At 44.4% G+C, this 24,987-nt stretch overlaps 1 protein-coding gene across 3 annotated transcripts in view; it reads left to right on the forward strand.

Moving 5' to 3' along the window:
- Positions 1-960: 960 nt before the first annotated feature.
- Positions 961-24,987, forward strand: part of IP6K2 (inositol hexakisphosphate kinase 2) — a 30,948-nt gene continuing 6,921 nt past the window's right edge. The window contains exons 1-2 of one of the 3 annotated variants that reach the window (XM_039228188.1): positions 961-1,081; positions 23,219-23,550. In XM_039228188.1, coding sequence (XP_039084119.1) covers positions 23,349-23,550 — 202 coding nt within the window. In that variant the 5' untranslated portion in view covers positions 961-1,081; positions 23,219-23,348. Of the gene's footprint in view, positions 1,082-1,106; positions 1,171-12,396; positions 12,528-23,218; positions 23,551-24,987 lie in introns of those variants that run through there. The other 2 variants (XM_039228190.1, XM_039228189.1) reach the window with 2 other exon arrangements.

Consider the following 24,987-nt stretch of genomic DNA (forward strand, 5'->3'; position numbering starts at 1 on the left):
GAGGAGGAACTAGTGAGGTGAGAGGAAACTACAAGGGCATGGAGCCCTGAAACTCACAGGTAAGGTGCTTCCAAGAGAGGAGAGATCAGATGGTGATAGGAAGTCTTTCTCGCCCACTCATATAAAGCCAGACCCCCAAACTGTTTTTGTTCAATGCTATATTTCCAGCACAGAGTGTAGGTCCCCAGTACATACCTGTTGGATAAATAAGCATATGCATGAATCCACACCTCTGCAAACCCCCAGTGCACATACAGCATGGGACTGCAACGTTGGCCTACTTTACAAGAAAGTGGAGATCAGGTAGGAGGCTCTGCCCACTCTCAGTAGCACCTCCCTCCCCCCTCGAATTTCCTTGATATGCACTCAGGTGGGAGCTCTTCTGGCCAACTCCTAGGACCCAGGACAGATGAGCCTCAGACAAGTCATGCAGTGTAGAGGTTGGCAGAATCTATGTTGGGCACTGGGTCATCTACCGGTCCCCAGAGGATTCTACAGTCATTCCTCTGTCCACCCCTCTATATTCAGTCATCTATCTACCTGTGTATATAACTTTCCTTTGCTCACCGTCTACAGTCACTCTTTTGTCCATCTTTCCATCCATCCATATCCAGTCCTCTATTCTGCCATCTGCTAGGGTGAAGAACTTCCCAGTTTGCTGCAGACTGCCTCAATGTTAGTCTTGAAAATCCTACATCCCGGAAAACCCTCAGACTCTGGAAAATGGGACAGTTGGTTGAGCCATCCGTTCACCCAGGCATCCCTAGCACCCGACATACCCCAAACCCAGCTGTTCACCCAACCGCCCATCTGACCTCCCCCTTGAAGGCAGGCAAGGCTCCGACCCCTCCCTGGCCCCGCTCCTCGCCCCGCCCCTTCCGGAAGCCTCTGCCTCGGATCCCGGCGGCCTAGCAACAGCGCTTTTCGGGCTGCCCAGTCCGCGAGCCAGGCTCCCGGTGCGAGCCAATAGCGGGGGGCGCCGGGAGCGAGGCGCGGTGGGCGGGGCTCGGCAGGGCCGCCGCCATCTTGATGGGAGAGAAACAATAGAACGGAAGCACCGCGGGACGGGCTGAGGCCGCAGGTAACGCCCGCCTTGTCCGGCCTAAGGCTCTGCTGCCCCGGGAGATTTGGTGGAGGATGTCTCCGGGCCGTTTGGGGGAGAAGTCTCTGGTCATTAGGGGTGTCCCCGGGTTATTTGGGGAGGGGCTCTCCCGCGATCCGGGGGGCGGGGGAGGGACCTCTCAGGGTCTTTGTGGGGCCGGATATCCTCTGGTCATTTGAGAGAGGCAAAATTTCTTCAGGTTACTGGGGGTTGGGGAGCGGGAGGGGACTGTCTTCCTGATTTTGAGGGACAGGGTCTTCTCTGGTCATTGAGGGGGTTTCCCAGGTATTTTGGCGGTGCAGGATCTCCCGCGGTCATTGAGGAGGTTTCCTCAGACGTTTGTGGAGAGACGATCTCCTGAGTCATTGCTTCCCAGGACAGCGGCGTCCGTGGTGTCCCGGGTTATTGGGGGCGGGGGAGGGTGGTCCCCTTGAGTCTTTGGGTGGAGGAGTCAGCCCACCGCCTCAGGTGCCGTTTACCTAGGGTCGGCAGATGTGCAGCCATTTTGAGTGTTGAATGCCATTTGGGCCTGTCAGCTGGTGTGTGGTGAGGAAATCTGCACACCTAATTATCCAAAACAGCCCTAGAATGGATCAGAGGACGCCTTCTTTAATAGTGATAAGCGTCACCGTGGGTGGAGCTTTCATTTCTTTCACATTTGCTTCAAGATTGTTTTCGTCTCTCGCATCCTAAGGGTTTGTATCCTTTTCCTCGGTTTCCCGTATTAAGAAAGCTGCGCTGGCAGACAAATGAGGCCAAACATTGTGAAAACAAAATGGGGAAAAATAGTAAGACCCAGTGCTCTTACATGGCAGGGAAATAGAACTCGTTACTGCTTGGAATGCAGCATTTTGGTATTTGTACATAACCCAAGAATAAAAGAATAGTTTGAAGAAAATGTACTGAAAAGTTTTCAGAAGTGGCTAACAAAAATGTTCCAGTTCACCAGCTTTATGATTTTTTTTTATAAAGCACCAAGATTACAGTAATTTTGATGAATTCTAGCGTTTAAAGTATTTGCATTTTTAGTAAGGTTACATTTAAGTGACCTCAGATGCTTATTTACATAGGTTGCTGCTGTGGAGTTCATATAATTGCATCCTGTAACCTGGTGTTAAGATGTAAAGAGAAGTTTCAAGGTGGTGATGTTCTTGTTTTAACTTTAGCTGCTATCAGAATTAGAAACCGAGCAAAATGAACACTTTTATCATATTTGACATAAAAGTCCAGTTGGTGACTTAGTGACTTTTCCTTTGGAGAAAAGGTCAGTTGAACTGTTAACCGTTACTCCAGTTGGTTTATTTGTTTTGTGACTTTAGAATTCACAGCAATTGTTAGAAATCAAATGCAGGAGAGCCAGCACTAGAGTTGATACAATTGTAAAAATGAGTTTAGTAGATGCATAGAACTTCTTTTGTGCCTCACCATTTCGCAAGTGACAGACCAGTACAACTGTACACTATCCCGGTGTCTGTTGGGCAGTGGAATGTGGGCGGAAGGAGCAATCGTAGACTGATGAACCTTAGCCAGTCTCCTTTGCAGAGGGGGGTGCCACAGCCTTCAGTAGGCACCAGAGATGTCACTGGTATCTAGGCAACAGGGATGAGCCTGAGCCTCCCTGAGGCCAGCTTACTGAGGTGAAAATTTTCCATTGTTTGGCTCATAAAGAAGATGCTCTGGGGAAGACTTTTCCTTTTCAGTGACTTTATTGTACCTAGTGAGGTAATCACCCTAACAAATTGAACACCTTTTTGTACAGTGGAAGGTAAGCAGATCTCTTGTGTGATTATGTTTTAAAGCATGTTTTTGTTTTTTAAATAATAGTATTTTTTGCCTATTTCAATACCAAGTAATAAAAGTAGCAAGTAGTATTCGTATTTTGCAATATATTCTGGTAGCAAGAAAAGGTCCTTTTTCCACAAAATTGAATTTATAGTCCACCTCAAAGTTTGAAGGAAAAGACAGTCTCTTAAGCTGATGAACAGTTGTTTTGGGTCTCTCATCCATCACTGGCTTCTGCAGTTAACCAACTCCTAGTCCACCTTAAAAATAAAAGCTGAATTTTTTTAGGTGGCATACCCCTAGCATGTATTTTATCCATAAGTATTTCATTGTGTATCACTAAGAGACAAGGAGCTGTCTGTGCTATCTATAATGCCATTATTCTGCCTAAAAACCATTGACAGTACATTTTTTTTCACCCAAATATCTGGTTGTGGTCAAATGTCCCTGATTTTCCCATAATTTTTTTACAGTTGATTTGTTCATATCAAGATCCAAATAAGATACGCACATTGCATTTGATTAAAGTGTCTCTTTTGTTTCTTAATTTTATATATGCTCATTCTGTTTTCCTTGTAGTTTTTTTTTTTTAATTTTTTATGTTTGTTTTTAAGAGAGACAGTGTGAGCAGGGGATGGGCAGAGAGAGATGGAGCACAGAATCTGAAGCAGCCTCCAGGCTCTGAGCTCTTAGCACAGAGCCTGACTTGGGGCTTGAAATCACGAACCATGAGACCATGACCTGAGCCGAAGTCAGATACTCAACTGACTGAGCCACCCAGGCGCCCCTCCTTGTAATTGTTTTGTTGAAGCAACTGTCATTTATCCTTTAGGATTTCCCATATCAGCTGGCTTTTGCTGATCATGCCCTGTGCTTGAGACCTTTTGACTATGGTGGCTTGGTTTGAAGGGGTTGCCTCCTGTAGCTCTTTTCAGTGAAGAAGTTGTGAAGGCTTTGCCAAGGCTCATTCAGAACTGAGCCCCAGACCATGAACCGTGAGGGACCTCAAAGGCCACACAGTGCAAGACCCTCCTCCTCCCTCTGTGTCATGTGGTCCAAAGGGTATGGGTTCTAGATTTTCCATGTGAAACTGAGAGGAGATTCTTAACCCATGGCTTCCAGGAGGGTGTAGATGTTCTGCCTCTGTCTCTTTACAGACTTTCTCTCACACTGCCCTCAGGCAGTTCTCACCTGTCGAGCCCTGACCCAGTGCTCTTCTTTCTTTGCACATTACTCTTAGAGTCCTTCTGTCTTCCCTTTGTAGGTTATTCCCAAATCTGTTTTCAAATTAGGTTCACTCAAGCTTCAAATCCATTGTTCCCAAGTATCTGGTCAACATTTCTTGAGTGTTTGACCATCCTCTTATATTTAAGCATCTGCAGTTCAACTCAGTATCTTCTGAGCTGTTTCTGACTTCATGAATAGAAACATCCTTGTTCTGACATGGGAAGGCTCAATATTTGACTCATCCCTCTAATTTGATTCCCTGTATCAGGAGTTCTGAAGATAGGGTCCACGGTTGCTCACATCCCAGACTGTATGTAGACCTCAGTGAGGGTGTGCATTTTTTAGGAGAGAGGCCACACATCTCATTCTTGAGGGGGTCACTAACCCCCTAACGGGTTAAGAGCAGTGTGGTACACCTAGCCATCTACCAAATCCTGTTTCTATACTCTACCCATCCCTTTCCTTCTTGAATTCCCCTGTGTGGGCTGGCCACCAGGCTCCTTTGGTACATTGGAGAAGGCAGGAGTGCCCTGCTGAGTGCCACTGAATGTGGGGATGTCATTCCAGGTGGGACAGAGGTCTGGAGAAGGCAGCCCTGGGGATGACAGAGGAGAGGCCCTCAAGGGAAGGAAACCCAGGCTGGGAGAGGTTGGAGAGATCAGCTTGGTCTTGATCCTGATGTCCTCCTAGAGGTTGCAGCTCTACTAGGGGTACTCCTGCTATCATCTCCTTCTAGCAAACTGTCAGGCTCAGGACTGTGAAGGCAGTGTTGCCTCCTCTTTCACCTTTGTTTTTGACATCTTCAGATAACCAGATACTAAGTTCATGATCCCATAAAGTTACCTGAAACACATCTATGGTGTAAAACCTAACAGTAGCTTGAGAGCTTTCTGAGCATACATAGTTTTTCTTAAAACCCCCCAAACCTCCTTTTTCATGTTTTTTTTTTTTAATGTTTATTTATTTATTTTGAGAGAAAGAGGTCCAGTGGTGGAGGGGCAGAGAAAGAATACCAAGCAGGTTCCATTCTGTCTATAGAAAGCCCGACATGGGGCTCAATCCTACAAACTGTGAGATTGTGACCTGAGCCAAAATCAAGAGTTGGATACTTAACTGACTGAGTCACTCAGGTGTCCCTTTCACATGTGCTTCTAATGTGTATAAGAATTATATTTTGTTTACTCTTTAAGTAAGAATGCAGACAGAAGAAGACCCCAATAGATGCTGGTTCCCGCTTCCACTGTCCCTCTATTCATGTCATTGTAATAGTGATGTGCAGGGCCTCTGTGAAACCAGGTTTTCTCTTTTCTCTCTGCCAGCTTAATTTTCCACAGTCTTGGTGGCTCACAGACATTGCAGGGCAGTGTAAAACTGGGTGCAACCTCTGCTCTGTCCGAGCAATTCTACTTCTCCTACAGAAATACTTGCACAAGAGTGCAAAGACAGCTACAAGGGCACTCATTGAATTATTATTATCATAAACAGTGTCAGTAGGGAAGTTAAAAAATGCATTATGATTATATATGTAAATATTATGTTGCCTTTGAAAGGAATTCTATATAGACAGATACGTGGCGAAGGCATATAGTTTAGTGGGGAGAAATAGCAAAACAACAAATGTTGAATGATCCTACTTGTGTGAGAAACTGGAGTAGTCAGAACCATAGAGACAAAGTTGAATGGTGGTTTCCAGGGACTTGAGGGTAGAGAGACTGGACAGTTAATTGTTTAATGGGTACAGAGTTTTAGTTTGGGAAGATAAAAAAAAGTTGGAGATGGGTGGTGGTGATGGTTGCATCAATGTGAGTGTACTTAGTGCCACTGAACTATACCCCCAGAACAGTTTAAAAGGGTGGATTTTAGGGACGCCTAGGTGGCTCTGTTGGTTAAGTGTCCGACTTCAGCTCAGGTCATGATCTCACAGTTGTGCGTTTGAGCTCCACGTCCAGCTCTGTGCTGACAGCCGGGAGCCTGGTTTGGATTCTGTGTCTCCCTTTCTCTCTCTGCCCCTCCCCTCCTTGGATTCTGTCTTTCTCTCTCTCTCAAAAATAATAAATAAACATTAAAAAAATTTTAATGGTGAATTTTATATTGTGTATATTTCATCACAATTTTTTAAAAGGTGAGAAAAACAGCCAATTTTTTTGTATATGTAACACGTATACAACCTGATCCTGTTTGTGTAAAGAATAGAAAAATGCATGGAAGAAAATCTGCAGGATGAAAAGACTCCAAACTAATAATGATGGTTATTTTATCACACATAACCAGTTAAAAATCCTTATTTTTTAAAAGGCTAAACAGGATATCCTTTGGCACTCCATTCCTCTGCCTGGCATTGAAGCCTCCTCTCTTCACCCTCCTTCCTTCCACGAGCACAGGCTTAGTATGCCCTTAATCGCCTCACACTGCCATGTCCCTCCTTTGACCTCAAAGTGGACTCTGGAGGAGCTGTAGGGCAGCTTCTAGAACAGCCCACATTTGAGGAGTGCATTGCATGCGAGCCAGGCAGGAGGCTAGGTGTTTTACTCTTGTTCCCACCTCAGAGCACCTCTGTAAAACTGTACCATGCCTGGTTTACAGATGAAGACAGGCACCAAGAGGAGGTAAAGCACCGTTTATACCCCAGTATAAAGCAGGCCTCACTTTGCCAGGGAGATTTAAAAAAATTTTTGATGGATACTTGGGTGGCTCAGTCAGTTAAGCATCCAACTCTTGGTTTTGGTCATGATCTCATGGTTAGTGAGTCTGAGCCCCAAATTGGGCTCTGCGCTGACAGTGCAGAGCCTGCTTGGGATTTTCTCTCTCTCTCTCTCTCTCAAAACAAACTTTAAAAAAAAAAAAGAAAAGAAAAGAAAAGAAATTTTTTGATATAGCCCAAGAGTATATAAACTTAGAGTATTTGGAAAGTTGGCTTCCCTACAATAGTTGTTACTTTTAATTACACATACACATTTAGTTATTATCTAAAACAATGTATTCCTTTAGAAGTTATACTTTTCACCCACATATTTCATGAATTCTGTTCCAACTTGTCTGCGTGCATCTTTGCCATTCTCAGAGCCACATTTGGAGGTGCTGTCCTCCTTTTTAAAAAAAAAATTAATGTTGAGGCACCTGGGTGATTCAGTCGGTTAAGCCTCTGACTTGGGCTTAGGTCATGATCTCATCATTTGTGAGTTCAAGCCCCGGATCAGGCTCTGTGCTGACAGCTCAGAGTCTGGAACCTACTTCAGGTTCTGTGTCTCTGTCTCTCTCTCCCCCTTCCCCATTCATGCTTTCTTTTAAAAATAAATAAATGTAAAAAAAAAAAAACAACCCTTTTAAAAAATGTTAAAATTTTTTTTAATGTTTATTTTTGAGAGACAGAGTGTGAGCAGGGGAGGGGCAGAGAGAGGGAGAGACAGAATCCCAAGCAGGTTCCAGGCTCTGAGCTGTCAGCATAGAGGTCAATGCAGGACTCAAACTCATAAACCAAACCGTGAGATCATGACCTGAGCTGAAGTCGGAAGCTTAACCAACTGAGCCACCCAGGCGCCCCAGAGGTGCTCTCCTCTTGAACATTTCATTCTTACCTCTTAGTGGTAGAGATGTGACATTAGTAACATAGTGGTTACTGAAACCACTACCCTGAGCTGATTGTGATCTCTTCAGTGTGACCCTGTTATGTGTTGATTTTTTTCCCCCTAAATAACAGTATTATATACCATATAATGCATCCCAAAAGGAATCCTGTATCCTTCATCCCCGGTGTAGCTCCCCTCTCTACTGGCACGCTCTCTCTCTCTTTTTTTTTTTTTTTTCTTTTTAATGTTTATTTTTGAGAAGGCACGGGCAGGGGAGGGGCAGAGAGCGAGGGAGACGAGGATCTGAAGCAGGTTCTATGCTGAGAACAGAGAGCCCAATGTGGGGCTCGAGCTCACAAACTGTGAGATCATGACCTGAGCCAAAATCAGATGCCACCCAGGCACCCCCTCACTGGCTTTTCAGTCTTCCTGTAAGTCCTCACCTTGGCCTGTGTTTTTTTCTTTTTTTCTTCTTTTTTTTATTTTTTAACATTTTATTTATTTTTGAGAGAGAGAGACAGAGCATGAGCAGGGTGGGGGCAGAGAGAGGAGACACAGAATCTGAAGCAAGCTCCAGGTTCTGAGCTGTCAGCACAGAGTCTGACATGGGGCTTGAACTCACAAACTGTGAGATCATAACCTGAGCTGAAGTCAGATGCTTAACCAACTGAGCCACCCAGGTGCCCCTCACCTTGGCCTGTTTTAAAGGGCACCATTGCACTGGGTTAAGCCCTGGGGATGGAGGGAGGAAGCAAACTCTTCCTGGCGTTGGTTGTGGTGATATGTCGCAGAGGTACTTGCCTTGGGATCAGGGAGGCTGTAGCACATTACCATTTTGCCATTTTACTTGGGAGATTGAAGGAGAGACAAGGACGTCTTTTTACCCAGAAAGTTTGTTGGACCTGACAGTCATCCACATCTGGCTCAAGTGCACCTTGGGTTCATTTTTCTGTTTACAGACATTTTCTCCAATCTTTTTCAAGATTGTATATTTATTTTTAATGTAAATTTGCATAACTAGGGTTCTCAGTGAAATTACACTAATTCAATCCTAAAAGTAAGGATTAAGCTATGGTGACACACCAGCATTATCATTATATGGTGGCTAAAAGTTAATATTCTAGTAACAAGAAAAAGTTTTTGTACTTAATGCCTCTGAGATGCCACTTAGTTAAGATTGAAATGGTTGGGAGGATGAAAGCTCTTAATTAATGTGGTCTCCAGGTCAGAACAGACAGCAAAACAAGCATGTGGTTAAACAAACAGGTGATTAAACAGAAAAGTCATGCCTTGGTTTGATTTTAAATGTTCATGAAATGTAGCTGTTGGTGAAGGTATATACATAGTCAGTACCTATGGTACCCTGCCCACAAAAAAATAGAAGTAACAGCTCTAGCAGCTGCTCATGGGACCCTCACTGTGTTGTCTTTCACCTGTGTTCTTTTTGTTCCTAGGGTAATCTCATCCCACTCTGGACTGAAGGATTTCAGGCTTTGGGTGGTTTTTGAAACCCTTGTGACTTGGAGATGGAGCCCTAGTACCTGCTGTCATAAACTCCTTAGGATAGCTGGAATCAGTCTGGGCCTCTTGGGCCTCTTCTGCTTGCTTTCTGTTGTAGAGAACTCAGAAAACTTTCTTTGTACTCCTGGGTTTGTTTGCTGGTTTTAACTCATTCTTGTGAATGTATTTAACTGAAAGTCATAATTATTCAAAATGGGAGGTTATTTAGTTTTGTTCTGTGTATCCATCCATTTATCCTACTTGAGACGTGCATACATGTTTTAGAAATTGAGTGTCCAATCCCAGGCCTGAGGAAGATTACAACTTTCTTTTAAGAAATAAGTTGTGTTAGAGATAAAGAAGCAGAACACCTAGCTAGTGCTGCTATTTCTGCTTCAGATTTTTCTATCCCTAGCTGCACACTCAGAAGTGAGGGGCCCCATGGGGTTGTGTGAGCTCTGTCTTACTCTTTTGGGGAATGTAAAAATCTTGCATCCCCCTTCAAAGCTTGTTTTATAAGAATAGTAGATTGTTTTTGTTTTATAAGTATGAAACTAATGCTAGATATGAATTTTTACTGTAACCCTCCTCCCTACCATTTTTTTTTTTTTTAATCTGGGATTGAGATCCCAGGTCTATACAACTTTATCTTTGCTGAGACTGCAGCAACTTTTGTCTTGGGATTAACCTAGCTCCAAGCCTTCCAGCTTCCACTCTGATCCCCGTTTGTTTAAAATATGTTTGAAACTTGGTGTCTGTGGATTGCATCTTTAGCTCGTTCCTCCCCTTTTCATGAGCAACAAGTGATGCTATATCTCTGGAGTTCTCAGTTTAGCTTCTTTTACAGGGTGTTCTGTGGAGGTGTGAGGACCCAGCACCTGTTGGTTCTCATGCTAAACAGAATCATACTGTTTCCTTTAGAGACTGTCTAGAGTTGCCCAACAAAGGAAGAGGAAGGGTGGATATAGTATACTTGACCAAAGAATGTATGTATATATATATATATTTTTTTAATTTCTTTTAAATGTTTTTTATTTATTTCTAGGGGAGAGAGAGAGATAGCGTGAACAGGGGAGGGTCAGAGAGAGAGGGAGCCACAGACTGAAACAGACTCCAGGCTCTGAGCTGGCAGTCAGCACAGAGCCCGACGCGGGGCTCGAACCCACGAACCGCGAGATCATGACCTAAGCGAAAGTCGGACGCTTAACCGACTAAGCCACCCAGGCGCCCCTGTATATATATTTTAAAGTTTAACTATTTTGAGAGAGAGCACCAGCATGGGAGGGGCAGAGGTGGGGAGAAAGGGAATCCCATGCAGGTTCTGCACTGTCAATGCAAAGCCCGATGTGAGGCTTGATCTCATGAACCACTGTGAGATCATGACCTGAGCCAAAATCAAGAGTTGGCCGCTTAACCAGATGAGCCACCCAGGTACCCCAAAGAATGTATATTTGTATGAGCTTGAACAACCTGACAAGAAAAACATATACTACTATTAAACCACTTAATTGCACACTGCTGAGATTATGGTCTCCTAAATTAGTTCTTAATGAACATTTTTTTCAAGTTTTCTGCTGTTATGAGTAGAGGTTTTACATGTAAAGCAGTGAAAGGTGTCCTTCCATGAACAGTGTCTATTCTCTGAGGTGACTGCTTCTGGAGGAGAGATAGTGGAGTTGGTTGCCAACTCCCTGCTGAGGATCTGGGTTTCTCTTCCTCTGTGTCCTTATCAGAGAGTATGGGAACACAAGTGTCTCTTCCCCAGGTCCTTTGAGCTGCCCCTTGTAGTACCTCTGCTTGGCCTTATGGGACAAACACAGCAACACCTTCACAGGGTTGCATGCTTGAGGGCCTTAGGGTTGACTGGGATGCTGCCCCTACCTTGGGAGGTCAGGGGAAGACTGTAAGCACCAGATGCAGGATCCTGGGGCATTTGGGAGGGTGGACCTTGCAAAGGTGCCAGGTGGGAGCTGACAGACTCTGGGCCCTGAAAAGCTGATGGATGTGGCCAGCAGGTCTGTGGAAGGTATAGGCGAGGAAGGAGGAGACTGGCTACCCGTCTTCTAGGAATGATTCATTTCACTTTCAAAAGAGTGGGTTTGTGCGTGTGTGTGGTTTTGTTTTTGTTTTTAGAGAGAGAACATGTGCGTACAGGGGAGGGGCAGAGAGAGAGAGAGAGCATCTCTTTCCATGTCCAGCCCAGCACACAAAGCTGATGCATGGCTTGATCCCACAACTGTGAGATGAGCTGAAATCAAGAGTCAAATGCTTGACTGACTGAGCCAGTCTGGTACCCCAAAAGAGTGTTTTTACTTTGAAAATACTGGAGGTTCTTTGTATAGAACCAAAGAAAGGGAACACAGTGGTAAGATGTCAAAAGTGGAAGTGCCCTGTTGGCCTTCCCTTTCAGTCCTCAAATGAGCTCTTGAGTGACTGAAGTCACTGCCCTTCTAACAAGCAGGTTGATTCCAGAGGAGTTAGTGTATGATATGCTTCAGATCTGTGGGTGTGGTTGAACTTGATTTCATCAAAAATTTTTAAATATTTTGCTATGCTTTTTTTTTTTAATGTTTTATTTATTTCTAGGAGAGAGAGAGAGAGACAGCGTGAGCAGGGGAGGGTCAGAGAGAGAGAGAGACACAGAATCCGAAGCAGGCTCCAGGCTCTGAGCTGGCAGTCAGCACAGAGCCCGACGCGGGGCTCGAACCCACGAACCGCGAGATCATGACCTAAGCGAAAGTCGGACGCTTAACCGACTAAGCCACTCAGGCGCCCCATGCTATGCTTTATTTTGGAAAGAAATCTCAGGACTTCTGGAGAATGACTGGCAAATGGCTCTGTGTTAGGACAAAGTGTTGTGTGTGCCAATGTCTGGAATTTTTTCATACCTGTATCTCATTCTTTTCCTGGCTAGTCATGAAGGAACACTGACTATATTGAGTGGTTTGTGATAAATGCTGCCAGATTGGTGCTGTGAGCCTGGGACACTTTGCAGACCCATGAGGAAAGTATTAACTAAGTGAGATTTTGCAAGGATCTGGAGGAAATTGTGACCCCTGGACACAGGACCTGGTGCAGTGCAGGACACACCTTGGTCCCTCCATCAGCAGGTAAAACGCTCAGGGTGCCGGCCTACACAGGTCAGGGCTGCCTGGGTTCTGTGGCTGCCCACAAAGACTGAATCATTTTTGGCTCCCTGTGTTTCAGAGGATGAGCTCATGTGTCATCTGGTTAGGGAACCAGCTGAGGGATGAGTAGGGGTAAACATCGACAACATGCAGAGAACATATAATCTTGCCTGAAGCCAGTGGACCATTACTTGTCAGCACAAGAGAGAACAGTGACTCAAGGTAGGAAAGTCCCTCATAGATTGAGCCCTCACAGCAATTTCAGCTATAGTCTGAGGCAACCATTTCTGTGTGTTTCTGTTGTGTGTGTTTTTTAGAGGGTGGTGGGAGTCATAGACTGCACCAAGGAGAAGGAGACTAGAAATGAGAATTGCCCTTGAAAGAGGAGTAATGGGCTTCTTTTTAAGGAGAACTGATAATTCTTGGTGTGTATGAAATACATTTAGTTATTTATAAGAAAATGTGATACTCGGATAAAAAAGACATGTGATACCTTAGAATCAATAATTCCAATTTCCTTGAAGGAGCCGTGCTGTGGTTTTAGCTAGAAAAAGCTTTTTAAGTTGCTAAAACTTTGTAATTCTAACGGTGTAACTCTGATGAACATACTTCTAGATAGGCTGAAAGTTCCTTCTCATCCCCTTCCATTTTGGGGCCCTCTAGTCTTTCATTCCAGAAATCTGATCTAACAAGGCAGAGAGATGGGGCAGTATGTCATGCTGGTGGTTCTAGACAGGAGAAGCATCTGAGAGACTGCTCTTTCCCTTACAGAAAAGCTTGTTTGGATTTTTGGAACAGAATCTGGTGTTTTATGTGTCCCTCAGCACTGGGGAAAGGATCTGTGTTATTATGGCTTTAATGGAATAGTTCCAAGTATAGCTTACCACTTTTCATTTATTAAAACTAGAATAAAGGGGCACTTGGGTGGCTCGAGTCAGTTGAGTGACTTTGGCTCAGGTTATGATCTTGCAGTTTGTGAGTTCAAGCCCCATGTTGGGCTTTGTGCTGACAGCTCAGGGCCTGGAGCCTACTTCAAATTCTGTGTGTGTGTGTGTCTCTACCTCTCCCCCACTTGCGCTCCCTTCCCCCCCTTCCTTGCTCTCTCTCTGTTAAAAATAAACATTAAAAAAATTTTTTTAAACTAGAATAAAATGCTAATGAAGAAGAAAATGAACACGTAGTCTTGGACCACAGGCATCTGTGTCAGGTCGATACAGAAGTTCTGTTTCTTGTCTCTGGCTCTGCTGCTTTTGTGGAGCCAGTGCCTGCTATGGCATTAGGAAGATGGGGGGAGGCGGGACAAACAGACACCTTGACAGCCCACCAGCCAGGCTGCAGCTCTTTAAGGTTAGGACTGGGATTCCAGCCATTGTTAGCAGTAATTCTTTCATCTCAGGGACCTGTTTTCTGTGGTGACATCTACCTGTTATGGTGACCTGGCACCTCAGTTCTGCCTGTCTGTAAAGGAAATCATGGCAGTGTCTACTCCAGAGGGCTGTTGTAAGAGCAAGGGTGTTACAGAACAGACTAAGTGCTCCATAAATGGGAGCTCTGGTCTCTAGCATATTTGTATCACATTGTCATTGAAGCTTGAGGAGTTGGTCACTTCCTTCTCTGATCTTCCAGTACCTTGTATACGCCTAGGGACAGGGTATGTGGGGATTGCTATCCCCACTTGTTTACATATGGTCCATCTCCCAGGATCTTCATCATGGAGTGGAGCTCTGAGCATGCAGTGTGGGCTAGGGCAGTGTTGGATAAGCTTAAAACCTTCAAGAGCTAAACAACTGTCTGGGTTTTCCTATTTTAGTCTCAGTGAGTTCTTGTCTTTTTTCCCCTCTAATATTTTCCCTCCCTGTTGTAAAGATAATATATGCTCCGAGTTTGAGACTATTTCAAGAAGTTTGGGACATTTAGAAAACTGAAGAGAAGGGAATAACAATCTTACTGCTTGGTACAGGGCAGATCCAGGTATTGTGCTGTCATCAGTTTATGTAATATAGTATAAATATATATAATTTATTTATATAAGTATATAATTATAACTCCCATCTTTAAGAATTTACAGTTGTGAAAACAAGTAGGTAAGAAAGTGAGTATTTGTAACTGCAGTATTTCCCTCCCCTACATTTTGGGGCAGTGTTTTGGCTGCCTCTTTTGTGACAGCAGTGTTATTATGTTTCTATAGAAAGGGCACACAGTTACTCCCCTAGGTTGATGCTCATCTGCTTTCTCTTATTGACAGCCTAGAACAATAAAAAAAAACATGGAAATAAATTGACAACTTAGAACAGTTTCTTTCAGCTTCACAACTTATCCTATGTCATCTAAATTTCTAGGATTGTTGTCAAATTTGGGAAGCCTGTATCAGGTTTTATTTGCACCTGAGCTGGGAGACTTGGAGGCATTCAACTTTTTTTTTTTTTTTTTTTTTTAAGTTTCCATTTTTTTAGGAGCACCTGGGTGGTTCAGTCTGTTAAACCTCTAACTCTTGGTTTCGGCTCAGGTCATGATCTTACAGTTTTGTGAGTTCGAGTCTTGTGTCGGGTCTGTACTGTGTGTGGAGCCTGCTGGGGATTCTCCCTCTCTCCCTCTCTCTCTGCCCCTCCCCAACTTGTGCTGTCTATTTGTCTGTCTGTCTCTCTCAAAAATAAACAAATGTTAAAAAAATAAAATTATAAATAAATGTTAAAAAATAAAGTTGCTATTTTTTTTTAACGTTTATTTATTTATTTTGAGAGACTGAGAGCAGGGGAGGGGCAGAGAGAGGAGAGAGAATCTCAAGCAGGCTTTTGTGCTGTCAGTGCAGAGTCCAGTGTGGAGGTGGAACTCATAAACTGTGAGATCATGACCTGTACCAGAATCAAGAGTTGAATGTTCAGCTGACTGAGCTACCCAGGTGTCCCAAGGCATATATACAGCATTTTTAATGCAGTGACTATAAGGCCTTGGAAGTGGGTGGGAAAGCCATGACCTCTGTGAGTAGCCAGTACTTTTTTAGTTTTTGTGTGTATGTGGTAAAACATACTTTACATAAAATGTATACACTTTTAGTGTATGATTCAGTAGCATAGCTGGTACTTTTTGACAGTCTTTTCCTCCCAATTCTTTGGACCTAGTGGAGAAAATACAGATTATACAATTTTTTATATCTTTCATTTAAAAGAGTATAACGTGGGGCGCCTGGGTGGCTTAGTCGGTTAAGCGTCCGACTTTCGCTTAGGTCATGATCTCACGGTTCGTGGGTTCGGGCCCCGCGTCGGGCTCTGTGCTGACTGCCAGCTCGGAGCCTGGAGCCTGTTTCAGTCTGTGACTCCCTCTCTCTCTGACCCTCCCCTGCTCACGCTGTCTCTCTCTCTTAGAAATAAAACATTTAAAAAAAAATAAAAGAAAATAAAAGAGTATAACGTAAGCATTTTCCCAAATTGATTAAAAATCATAAAATTGATAAGCTTTTTATAATATCCTGATAGTCCATCATGCACTCTTTTTTTTATTTATTTATTTTGTTTGTTTTTATTTATTTCTAGGAGAGAGAGAGAGAGACAGCGTGAGCAGGGGAGGGTCAGAGAGAGAGGGAGTCACAGACTGAAACAGGCTCCAAGCTCTGATCTGGCAGCCAGCACAGAGCCCGACACGGGGCTCGAAGCCATGAACCGCGAGATCATGACCTAAGCAAAAGTCGGACGCTTAACCGACTAAACCACCCAGGTGCCCCCCATTATGCACTCTTTTATTGCTAGACGTGGAAGTGAGTGTGATCACAGTGGGGTATAAGACGTGTCTTGATGGGGCCTGGTCTCTTTGGTGCAGCGATGGGAGTTTTCCTGAGGTTGGTGGTAGTTCGATCCCCTGTATCCAGATGGGTCAGTCTGGTCAGCTTCTATCCTTGGTGCCTCCCACAAAGCAAATATTGACAGCTTTTCTCTTGCTTCCGGGCTTTATTTTGCTAAAACTCCTTTGTGTATAGTCATTTTGTTACCAGGGATTGTGCCTTATCTGGTATTCAGCTTCCCTGGAAGTCCAGTTCATTCAGGGAATGATTTTCCTTCTGCATTGTCTTGCTGAGACAACTTATTTAAATAAAGCTGGATAGCAGACCAACCAGTGTTGCTGAAGGAGGCCTACATACAGCGAGACTCAGCACCAACCCATGGCCATTCTTTGCTTTGCCTGCAAAAGATGGGGGTGATCATCTTTTAGTGATAACTTTGCACACTAAAAGGCTTGGGTCTTTGGGATGTTGACTTTGAACCAACCCAGAATTACTGATGGCTAGTTAGTATATTTGTTTGAAAATATGATAGACTTTTAATCTTCTTGAGGCCACATTTTTAAAGTTTATTCTTCAGTGACCATTCTTTTCTTGCCTGATTTTCTACAAGAGATAATTTTCCAAGAGGTTGACTGTCATTACATTAAGAGGTTAAGCTTTGCTTACATGAAAGGTTTCCACATCACCAGGTCCTACATGAGTGTTAGGTGCAGAGTCCTTCATTTATACTCCTCAGTTATTGTAGACTTGATAGTTGGGGAATTAGCAAAATTAATAACAATCCGTGCTCAGAATACATTTTGTAAAGTGTGTTGCATGCCTCATTTTAGTAATTGTACATACAGTATGTATGATTGGTGTGGGTTTAGATAATGGCAGTGGTTGCCTTTTGAGTTCTCTGTGTTGGTCTGTGTGTGGCAGGTGTTCATGATGCAGTAGTGATTTGAGGCACATCCTGTAAAGTGCCTACTCTGTTTTCGTTTTCTGGACTCTGGAGATTCAGCAGTGAATGGAGCAGTCAGAAATCTGATTTTATGGACCTTTGTTTTTTGGTGGGGTCAGGTTCCGGGATAACAAAAAATAAACAAGACAAATAAGAAAACATATAGTATGTTACATAATGATAAGTGCTAAAGAGAAATAAAGCAGGGTTGTATACAGGGAGTGTGGACAGGGAGGTGTGGCACTTTCAGATGGGGTAGCTAAGGAAGACCTCATTGAAGAAGTCACATTTGCATAAAGAGCTGAAGGAGGTAAGAGAGTGAGCCAAGGGATCTATACCCTGGGGGGAAGAGTGTACAAAGCAGAGGGAATGGCAAGTGCAAAGGCCCTGAGGTGGGTATATTCCAGGCATGTTTGAGAAATAACAAGGAAGCTAGTATAACAGGAGCCAACTTGATGCTGATTTTTCTTTCCTTCTGGGTGTTTTACAAGAAAGGCTTATTAAGGACTTTATGCTTTGATTTTGCTTGATTGTGTGTAAAGGATGCTTTTGCTTTGACTTTATAAGAATTGAAAAAGATAGGGGCGCCTGGGTGGCTTAGTCGGTTAAGCGTCCGACTTTCGCTTAGGTCATGATCTCGCGGTTCGAGGCTTCGAGCCCCGCGTCGGGCTCTGTGCTGACTGCCAGCTCAGAGCCTGGAGCCTGTTTCAGTCTGTGACTCCCTCTCTCTCTGACCCTCCCCTGCTCACGCTGTCTCTCTCTCTCCTAGAAATAAATAAAACATTAAAAAAAATTAAAAAAAAAAAAAAGAATTGAAAAAGATAACCATGCAACTGGTAGTTGCTGGTAGGAGTGCCTGGGTGGTTGAATCAGTTAAACGTCCAACTCTTGATTTCAGCTCAGGTCACGATCCCCAAGTTGATTTTCTCTCTCTGTCCCTCCTCACACTTGCGCATGCATGCATACACTCTCAAAACAAATAAATAAACTTAAAAAAGAAGTCTGCCAGTATTAAGACCCTAATAGAAATGAGGCTTTCACAGTGAGCAAATGGCTTTAGGGTTAGCATTGGATGTCATGGATTTATGAGGGGAAATATGGCTACCTCTGTAGTATGTACGGTCTGGGAATGCCTTCACAAAAAGGGAGGAATCCTTACTTTGACCAAGATGGTGACCCAGGCTGAGCTTGGGAGGCGTGACTCAAGATGCTCAGTGCGAGGCAAATGACCACTGTTAGAATGGAAGGGAAAATAAATTTCATACAGTGCATTTGTGTGTGGAAACTATTTAAAAGCTAATATGATCTTTTAAGTATAATTTTTTCTGATTATTAAAATAATATATGCTTATGAAAATTTGAGGGGCGCCGGGGTGGCTCAGTTGGTTAAACATCCGACTTCGGTTCAGTCAGGTCATGATCTCACAGTTCGTGGGTTCGAGCCCCTCATCGGGCTCTGCGCTGACAGCTGGCTCAAAGCCTGGAGCCTGTTTTAGATTCTGTATCTCCCTCTCTCTCTGACCCTCCCCTTCTCATGCTGTTTCTCTCTCTCTCTCTCTCTCTCTCTCAGAAATAAAACACTAAAAAATTTTTTTAAAAATTTGGTAAATTAAAAACTATAAGAAAAATTATTTTATTGAAGTATAAATTATATAAAATTAGATACATCAATTTAAGTCTAATTTGATGAGTTTTGACAAATTTATGCAGTCATACAATTACTACCCCAGTCATAGCATAAAACATTGTCATTACCCCTAAAAGTTCTCTTGGTCCCCTTTGCAGTAAATCCTGTTCCCCTACCTCTGCAACTGCCTACCTCCTTTCTATAGTTCTGCTTTTTCTAGAATTTTGTATAAATGGAATCATATAGCATATAGTCTTTTCTGAGTGGCTTTTTTCACTTCTGATGCTTTTGTGATGAATCTTTATTGTTACATGTATCAGTACATTCACTTTTATTACTGAGTAATATTGCATTATATGGATATACCACAGTTTGTTTATTCATTCACCCATTTTATGGATGTTTGGGTTTCCACCTTTTGGCTATAGTAAATAGTGCCTCTGTGATCATTCACGTATAAGCCTGTGTGGACATTTGTTTTCATTTCTCTTAGGCATATACATACGTAGGATTGTTGGGTCATATAATATGTTTAACTTTTCTAAGAAACTGACAAACTGTTTTCTAAAGTGGCCATTACCTTTTCCATTCCTACCAGCAGTATTTAAGAGTTCAGTGACTGACCTTGGCAGTGGGAGTCATGGGTTGTGTGCAGACGCTGTATAGTGGTGGCTGTGGGGTTCAGGAAGAGCAGGTGTAGTTGGTGAGGATTGATTTTCCACCATCAGGCTAATGTGCCTCACACCACCCCTATCACTATCCAACCCTGGGACTTTTCTTGAGGCAAATAAGTGGCCCCAGCAGACTCCATTTGTTGCCTCATTAAACTAAATTCTGGATGGGTGAGCTAACAGCTCAGGGCTTTTCATGAGTCATAGCTGTTTTATTTGCAGTATTTTAGAAGGTGTTGTTTCCAGTAGATCTTTCAACCAGTTTGACGGATTTAGTGGGGTGGACTGTGGAGGAAATCTATGTGCTGTCCTAGGAGTTCATAGGCCAATGTGAGGCAATGTGGAAAGTAAAATAGATGCTAAATCTGAAGGCAGTATATTATGGTTTTTCCCCCCCTCTCCCTAGGTACAGATAGTGTCCACACATTGCATGGACATCTCGGTAACCATTAATACTCTAGGATTCCTGGGAAACTGGGCCTTAGACCTTGGATGTTTAAAAAACATTGAAAGAGCCCTCTGCCTAAACCACAATTGGAACAGAAAGAGTAGCAGGTGAAAAAGCAGGTGCTTTGGGTACTTTTCTTCCTTCTGGCCTGGTTGAGGCCACTAGGGAGGGAGCTGATCTGCTGCTCTGTAATCCTTGGGAAGTTTGATCCTTTAATTTCCCACAGAGATAGGGCCTATAAGGGAAGCTAGAACAGAAGCTCCATTTCTTTGTCTGCACTCCAAATGTAAGAAATATGTAGTACTGTGAAGCCATACTTAGGTTCATGTTGAGAGATTGAGCATAATTGAAATAAAAGAATCACAAAACAGGACTTAACATTATTATGTGCTGTTTATTTTTAAGTTTATTTTGAGAGAGTGGAACGAGTTGGGGGTGGAGGGGTAAAGAGAATATCCCAAGCATCCTCCACACTTCATTGCAGAGTCTGATCCAGGACTAAAACTCATGAACTGTGAGATCATGACCTGAGTTGAAGTCAGACCCTTAACCGACTGAACCACCCAGGTGCCCTTGTTTTTTTTTATGTTTGATTAAAACAAACTATTCATTCACTAATTGCATTACCCTGCCCACAGAGTAGAGATCTACTCCAGGCCTGTCTTCTCCATTTTACAAACCAGAAAACTGGCACCCAGAGGGAGCCAGGGACTTGGAGTCTTTCTTAAGCAATCAAGTGGCAAAAATGGGACTAGAACCTGGCTTCACCTCACTATAGGATAATCACTTGTCTCCCTAACACTGCCTCACATTTGGCAGTTTCCTCTGTCATCAGCTTGGCTCAGGCGAGAGGGTTAAGTCTTATTTTTCTTGCTTCTTTACCCAAGATGATGATCACTCTCCAGGGAGCAATGTCCTATGGACTGCCAGAGTTGGGTGCTGGGAGGAGGGTGGCAAGGTGCCATGTCATACCCAGCAGGTAATGAATACACTGAGGACCTGGGAGGAGGAGATGGTGACATTTACCTGGCCTTTTTGGCCTTTAGCCACACTCCTGCACCATACTCTAGAGAGTGCCATAAAGGACCAGCTTTTATTTTTGATTTTTCATTGAGGTGGAAGTGGGCAAGAGATGCCTGGAGAGATTTTTCTATTTACTTGAATACATTTAAGGAATCTTGGACTGAGTTGGAAAGGGATTTGCAGTGATGTTAACATTACTCTGACAACAAAAGCAGTTTATACTTGTATGAAAGATTTGGACTGTGTTTCTAAAGCCTGGACCATGAGGAGCATCTTATGCAATGACAATTTAATAATTATAGTACCTGGTTCGTGCTTGAATACTTACTGGCAGACTGACTGTGAGTCAGTACAGTAGCTTTCCTTAGGTATTGCTCTTACTCCAGAGGTCTTTTCAGTGGGTTAGTGTGAACTGGTCTGTGTAAACCTGGAGAAAGGGCTTGTCTGACCAAGTGTCTCAGAGCTCCACCTGCTGGAGAGAGTCTGGGATGGCTGGAATGTACTCATGCTTTGAACTGATTGTCATAGAACCCTTCCCAGCACTTGCCCTCCTGAGGGCTTCTGTGATGATGAGAAGGTGGTGCCAGGAGAGGAATCAGGACCTGTGATTTTCATCTCTTTACATTTGGGGCCCACAGCCAGTTCTCTCTAAAAAGAGTGATACCAGTTGAAACTCTTAAAGAGAACTTTATAAATATAAAAATATAAATAGAAAACATCGGGGCGACTGGGTGGCTCAGTCGCCTGAATGTCGAACTCTTGACTTCAGCCCAGGTCATGATCAGATCATGAGTTTGAGTCCTATTGTGGAACTCTTCGTTAACAGTGCAAAGCCTGCTTGGGATTCTCTCTCTCTTCCTCTCTCTGCCCCTCCTCTGCTTTTGCATGTGTGCTCACTCGCTCTCTCAAAATAAGTAAATAAACCTAGAAAATATAAATAACATGGTGAAGGGACTCTCACAACAGGCTAAATGCCCCATATTTGTAGGAGTACTGTATTGAAGGTACTAATGCCAGAGACCCTGGGCACTAGAGGTAGCCCTATGATGGCATCCAAGAGATTGAGGTTCATTTGGGAGCTGTGGCTTATTGTCCCTGGCCCTGGATGAGATTCCTCTCCTCCCCAAAGCAATGTCATTGTTTGCAACAGAGAGAATAATAGTGTCTTCCTCATAGACAGTATTCTCAGGACCAAATGAGGTAAGTTCCTGTGATGAGCCTAGCATATCATAGGCGCTTTACTCACCTTAGAGGACAGAGTGGACCCATCTTTAACAGAGCTATTTTCACCCAGCATGTCAGCTGGAGTAGTGGTAACTGGACGAGTTCCCATTCAAAATCCTGTATGGATGATGAAGTGGCCCACACCCTGTAAGTAGTGCTAGTAGCAACGTGTAGTCTGTAAATCAGACAGAAAACAGAACTAGCTTGACACTGCTTGAAATGGTTAACAGTTGTATAGAGGTTGCTTTGTTGAGATCTGGGGTGTTTAGGGATGCGAAGTCAGGTATCAGGCCCTGAACTTAAGAGTGGATGAGAGCCCTGATTACCCTAGGAGCACAGCTTTGGTTTAAAGGTGTGCCCCAGCTTTTGGAGATCAGGATAGAAATGATAAAAATAGTCAGTGACCTAGAACACCGTGTATCTTTTTAAATGGAGTTAGCCAGCCTTGATCAGTTGTTTTTAGATACAGACGTTAATCATTAAAGCTAGGCCCAAGCTCCACTGCTAATAAGGTTAATGGGGCTTGTCTTTGGCCTTGGGGTGGGGCGGGGTGGACACCTTGGGGGAGTAGATCTTACTAAATGGTGAGTAAGCAGGTTTTCTCTTTAACTGCATTTTATAAAAATACAATTAACGACTTAGAGTGAACCCTAATGTAAACTATGGTGATGTGTCAGTGTGGGTTCATCACCATTTGTAACAAATGTACCACTCTGGTGGGAGATATTGATAATGGGGAAGGTAACGCATGTCTGGGGGTATGTGGTTATGTGTGCAGTCAGTGTTATCATCCTCTCATTTTTGCTGTGGACCTAAAACTACTCTAAAATATAAAGTGTTAAAAATATGTATGCATGAAGTTAATCTTATTAGAGAATAATAAGATTTAATCTGAATTATTAGGTTTGAAATGGGACTCTACCTAATCATGGTTTTGCGTTTTTCCCGCCCTTCTAACGCCGCCGTCTTGGTGGGAGGGCACCGGCTGTTTGGGAACACCTGGAGCCAGTCCCTGCCCGTCGGCATCTGGCCCCGCCCCGCGGGAGCTCTAGCTGTTTGTTTCTGCGGGAGAAGGCGGAGCCGGGGTGGGCGGGGCCCGGCGAGAGCTCAGGCTGTTTGTCTTTCTACTGGAGGAGGGCTCGTGGCTCTAAGGCGGTTCCCAGGCCGCTTCCAATGCCAGTGTTTCTCTTTCCTTCCGGCAGGGCGTCCTGGCTCGCGCCACTGAGGAGCCAAGGCCAGACAGACGGACGCACGGACAGAAGACAGACGGAGGACGCGCTGGCCGCTGGACCCCGCTGCCTCCCCCTTCTTCCTGCTGCCTGCGCCTGGAGGATGAGCCCAGCCTTCAGGGCCATGGACGTGGATCCCCGCACCAAGGGCGTCCTGCTGGAGCCCTTTGTCCACCAGGTCGGGGGGCACTCATGCGTGCTCCGCTTCAATGAGACGACCCTATGCAAGCCCCTGGTTCCGAGGGAGCACCAGTTCTACGAGACTCTCCCAGCCGAGATGCGCAAATTCACTCCCCAGTACAAAGGTGAGCCCCCGCTGCCATAGGGGTCTCCGCTGGCAAGGAGATGCAAGGCGGCACTTCGCAGCCGGAAGGCCGGGCAGCCATCCCAGGAGCCCTACCCTCCTTCCCCCCCACTCTGTGTTTTCCCTTCTCCTCCTCTTGGCCCTCAGCCCAGCACCTCACACCCTCAGTTTGCAAGCCCTGGTAAGATTGCTCAATTCTGTTTTGTTTTGTGGATTTGTTTTGAGTTTATTTTTGGTGGAAGTATAGTTGTGTTTTATGTTCAGGTGTCTCTTGATCACAGTAACCCATAGCTTCCCCCCCCATGGAGGACAGCGGGGGAAGACTTTGGGAGGATTTTTCCCAGAATCCTTGCTGCCTGCTTTTTGTCCTCCAGGAAACCAGAAGCCCTGGTGATTAGGTAGGCTGGGAGCAGGGTTGAGTCAGATGGAATGCAGGAGTGGGAGGCCTGTGCTGATTAGCTGAAACCCTTTGCTATTACGGAATGTCCCCGAAATTGCAATGTTATGGCAACTCTTTGATTCACATATGGTGACTCTCTCTTTCTTTTTATAATGCATTTTGGGGGGGACAGCAGCAGCCATCAGAGTGGTGTGGACTTTCCCGGGAAGGGGGGATATTTTGTTAATCAAAGAATCCATTAAGGAAATTAAATTTACATTGCCTGGTTGTACAAAAGACTCTTGAACAACTTAGGTTCTTCTGGGACTGTTGAAACATGCTCTTTGAAGACAGAATGTACTGGGCGCCTCTCTGTACTCTGTGAATATGCATGTGTGTTGTGGTTGGGGGTGGGAGAGTTGAAGGCCCTCACTTGGTCCTTCTCTGTTGTTTTTTCCAGGACAAAGCCAAAGGCCCCTTGTTAGCTGGCCGCCCTTGTCCCCTTTTTCCCCCTGGTTCTTTCCCCGTGGCCACAGGGAAGTGTGGTCCCCTGAATTCCCTACCCAGGCTCCTCTGCTCCTCTGCGCCCAGAGACAGGGACCACCTCAGAAGTGTCATCTCTCTGAGCACGCATTCCCCTGCAGCAAACGAGCGAGCAAGCGGGCGGGCAGCAAGGACTGAGCAAATTGAGTGATCCCAGGCCAGAGAGGCCTGGGAGGAAAGGTGTTCAGCCAGTCGGTTGTAAGGCGCTCATCGGCACCTGCTGAAACGCTCCCACCTGACAGCCCCCTCCTCAAAGACTGTCTAATTACACATGGCAGGTTCTAGAGACTCAAGGGGGAGAGCTGCTTTCGAGGCCACCACGCGTCTGTGCCCAGCCCAACCCTATTTGCCTTATGTTCATTTTGTTCTTTTGTGACTGCAAAAACCAATAAAGTAACATGTTTGAGGACAAAAGGCTTGGGGTGCCCACCCGTGTGGGGGTGCTGCAAGAAGCCTTTGCTAGGGTGTCTGTTGTGCTGTGTGGTTTGTTTTGTTTGCTCCTTTATTATTTTGTTT

Source organism: Hyaena hyaena, unplaced genomic scaffold (assembly GCF_003009895.1).
Source record: "Hyaena hyaena isolate Hyena2069 unplaced genomic scaffold, ASM300989v1 scaffold_30, whole genome shotgun sequence".
NCBI lineage: Eukaryota > Metazoa > Chordata > Mammalia > Carnivora > Hyaenidae > Hyaena > Hyaena hyaena.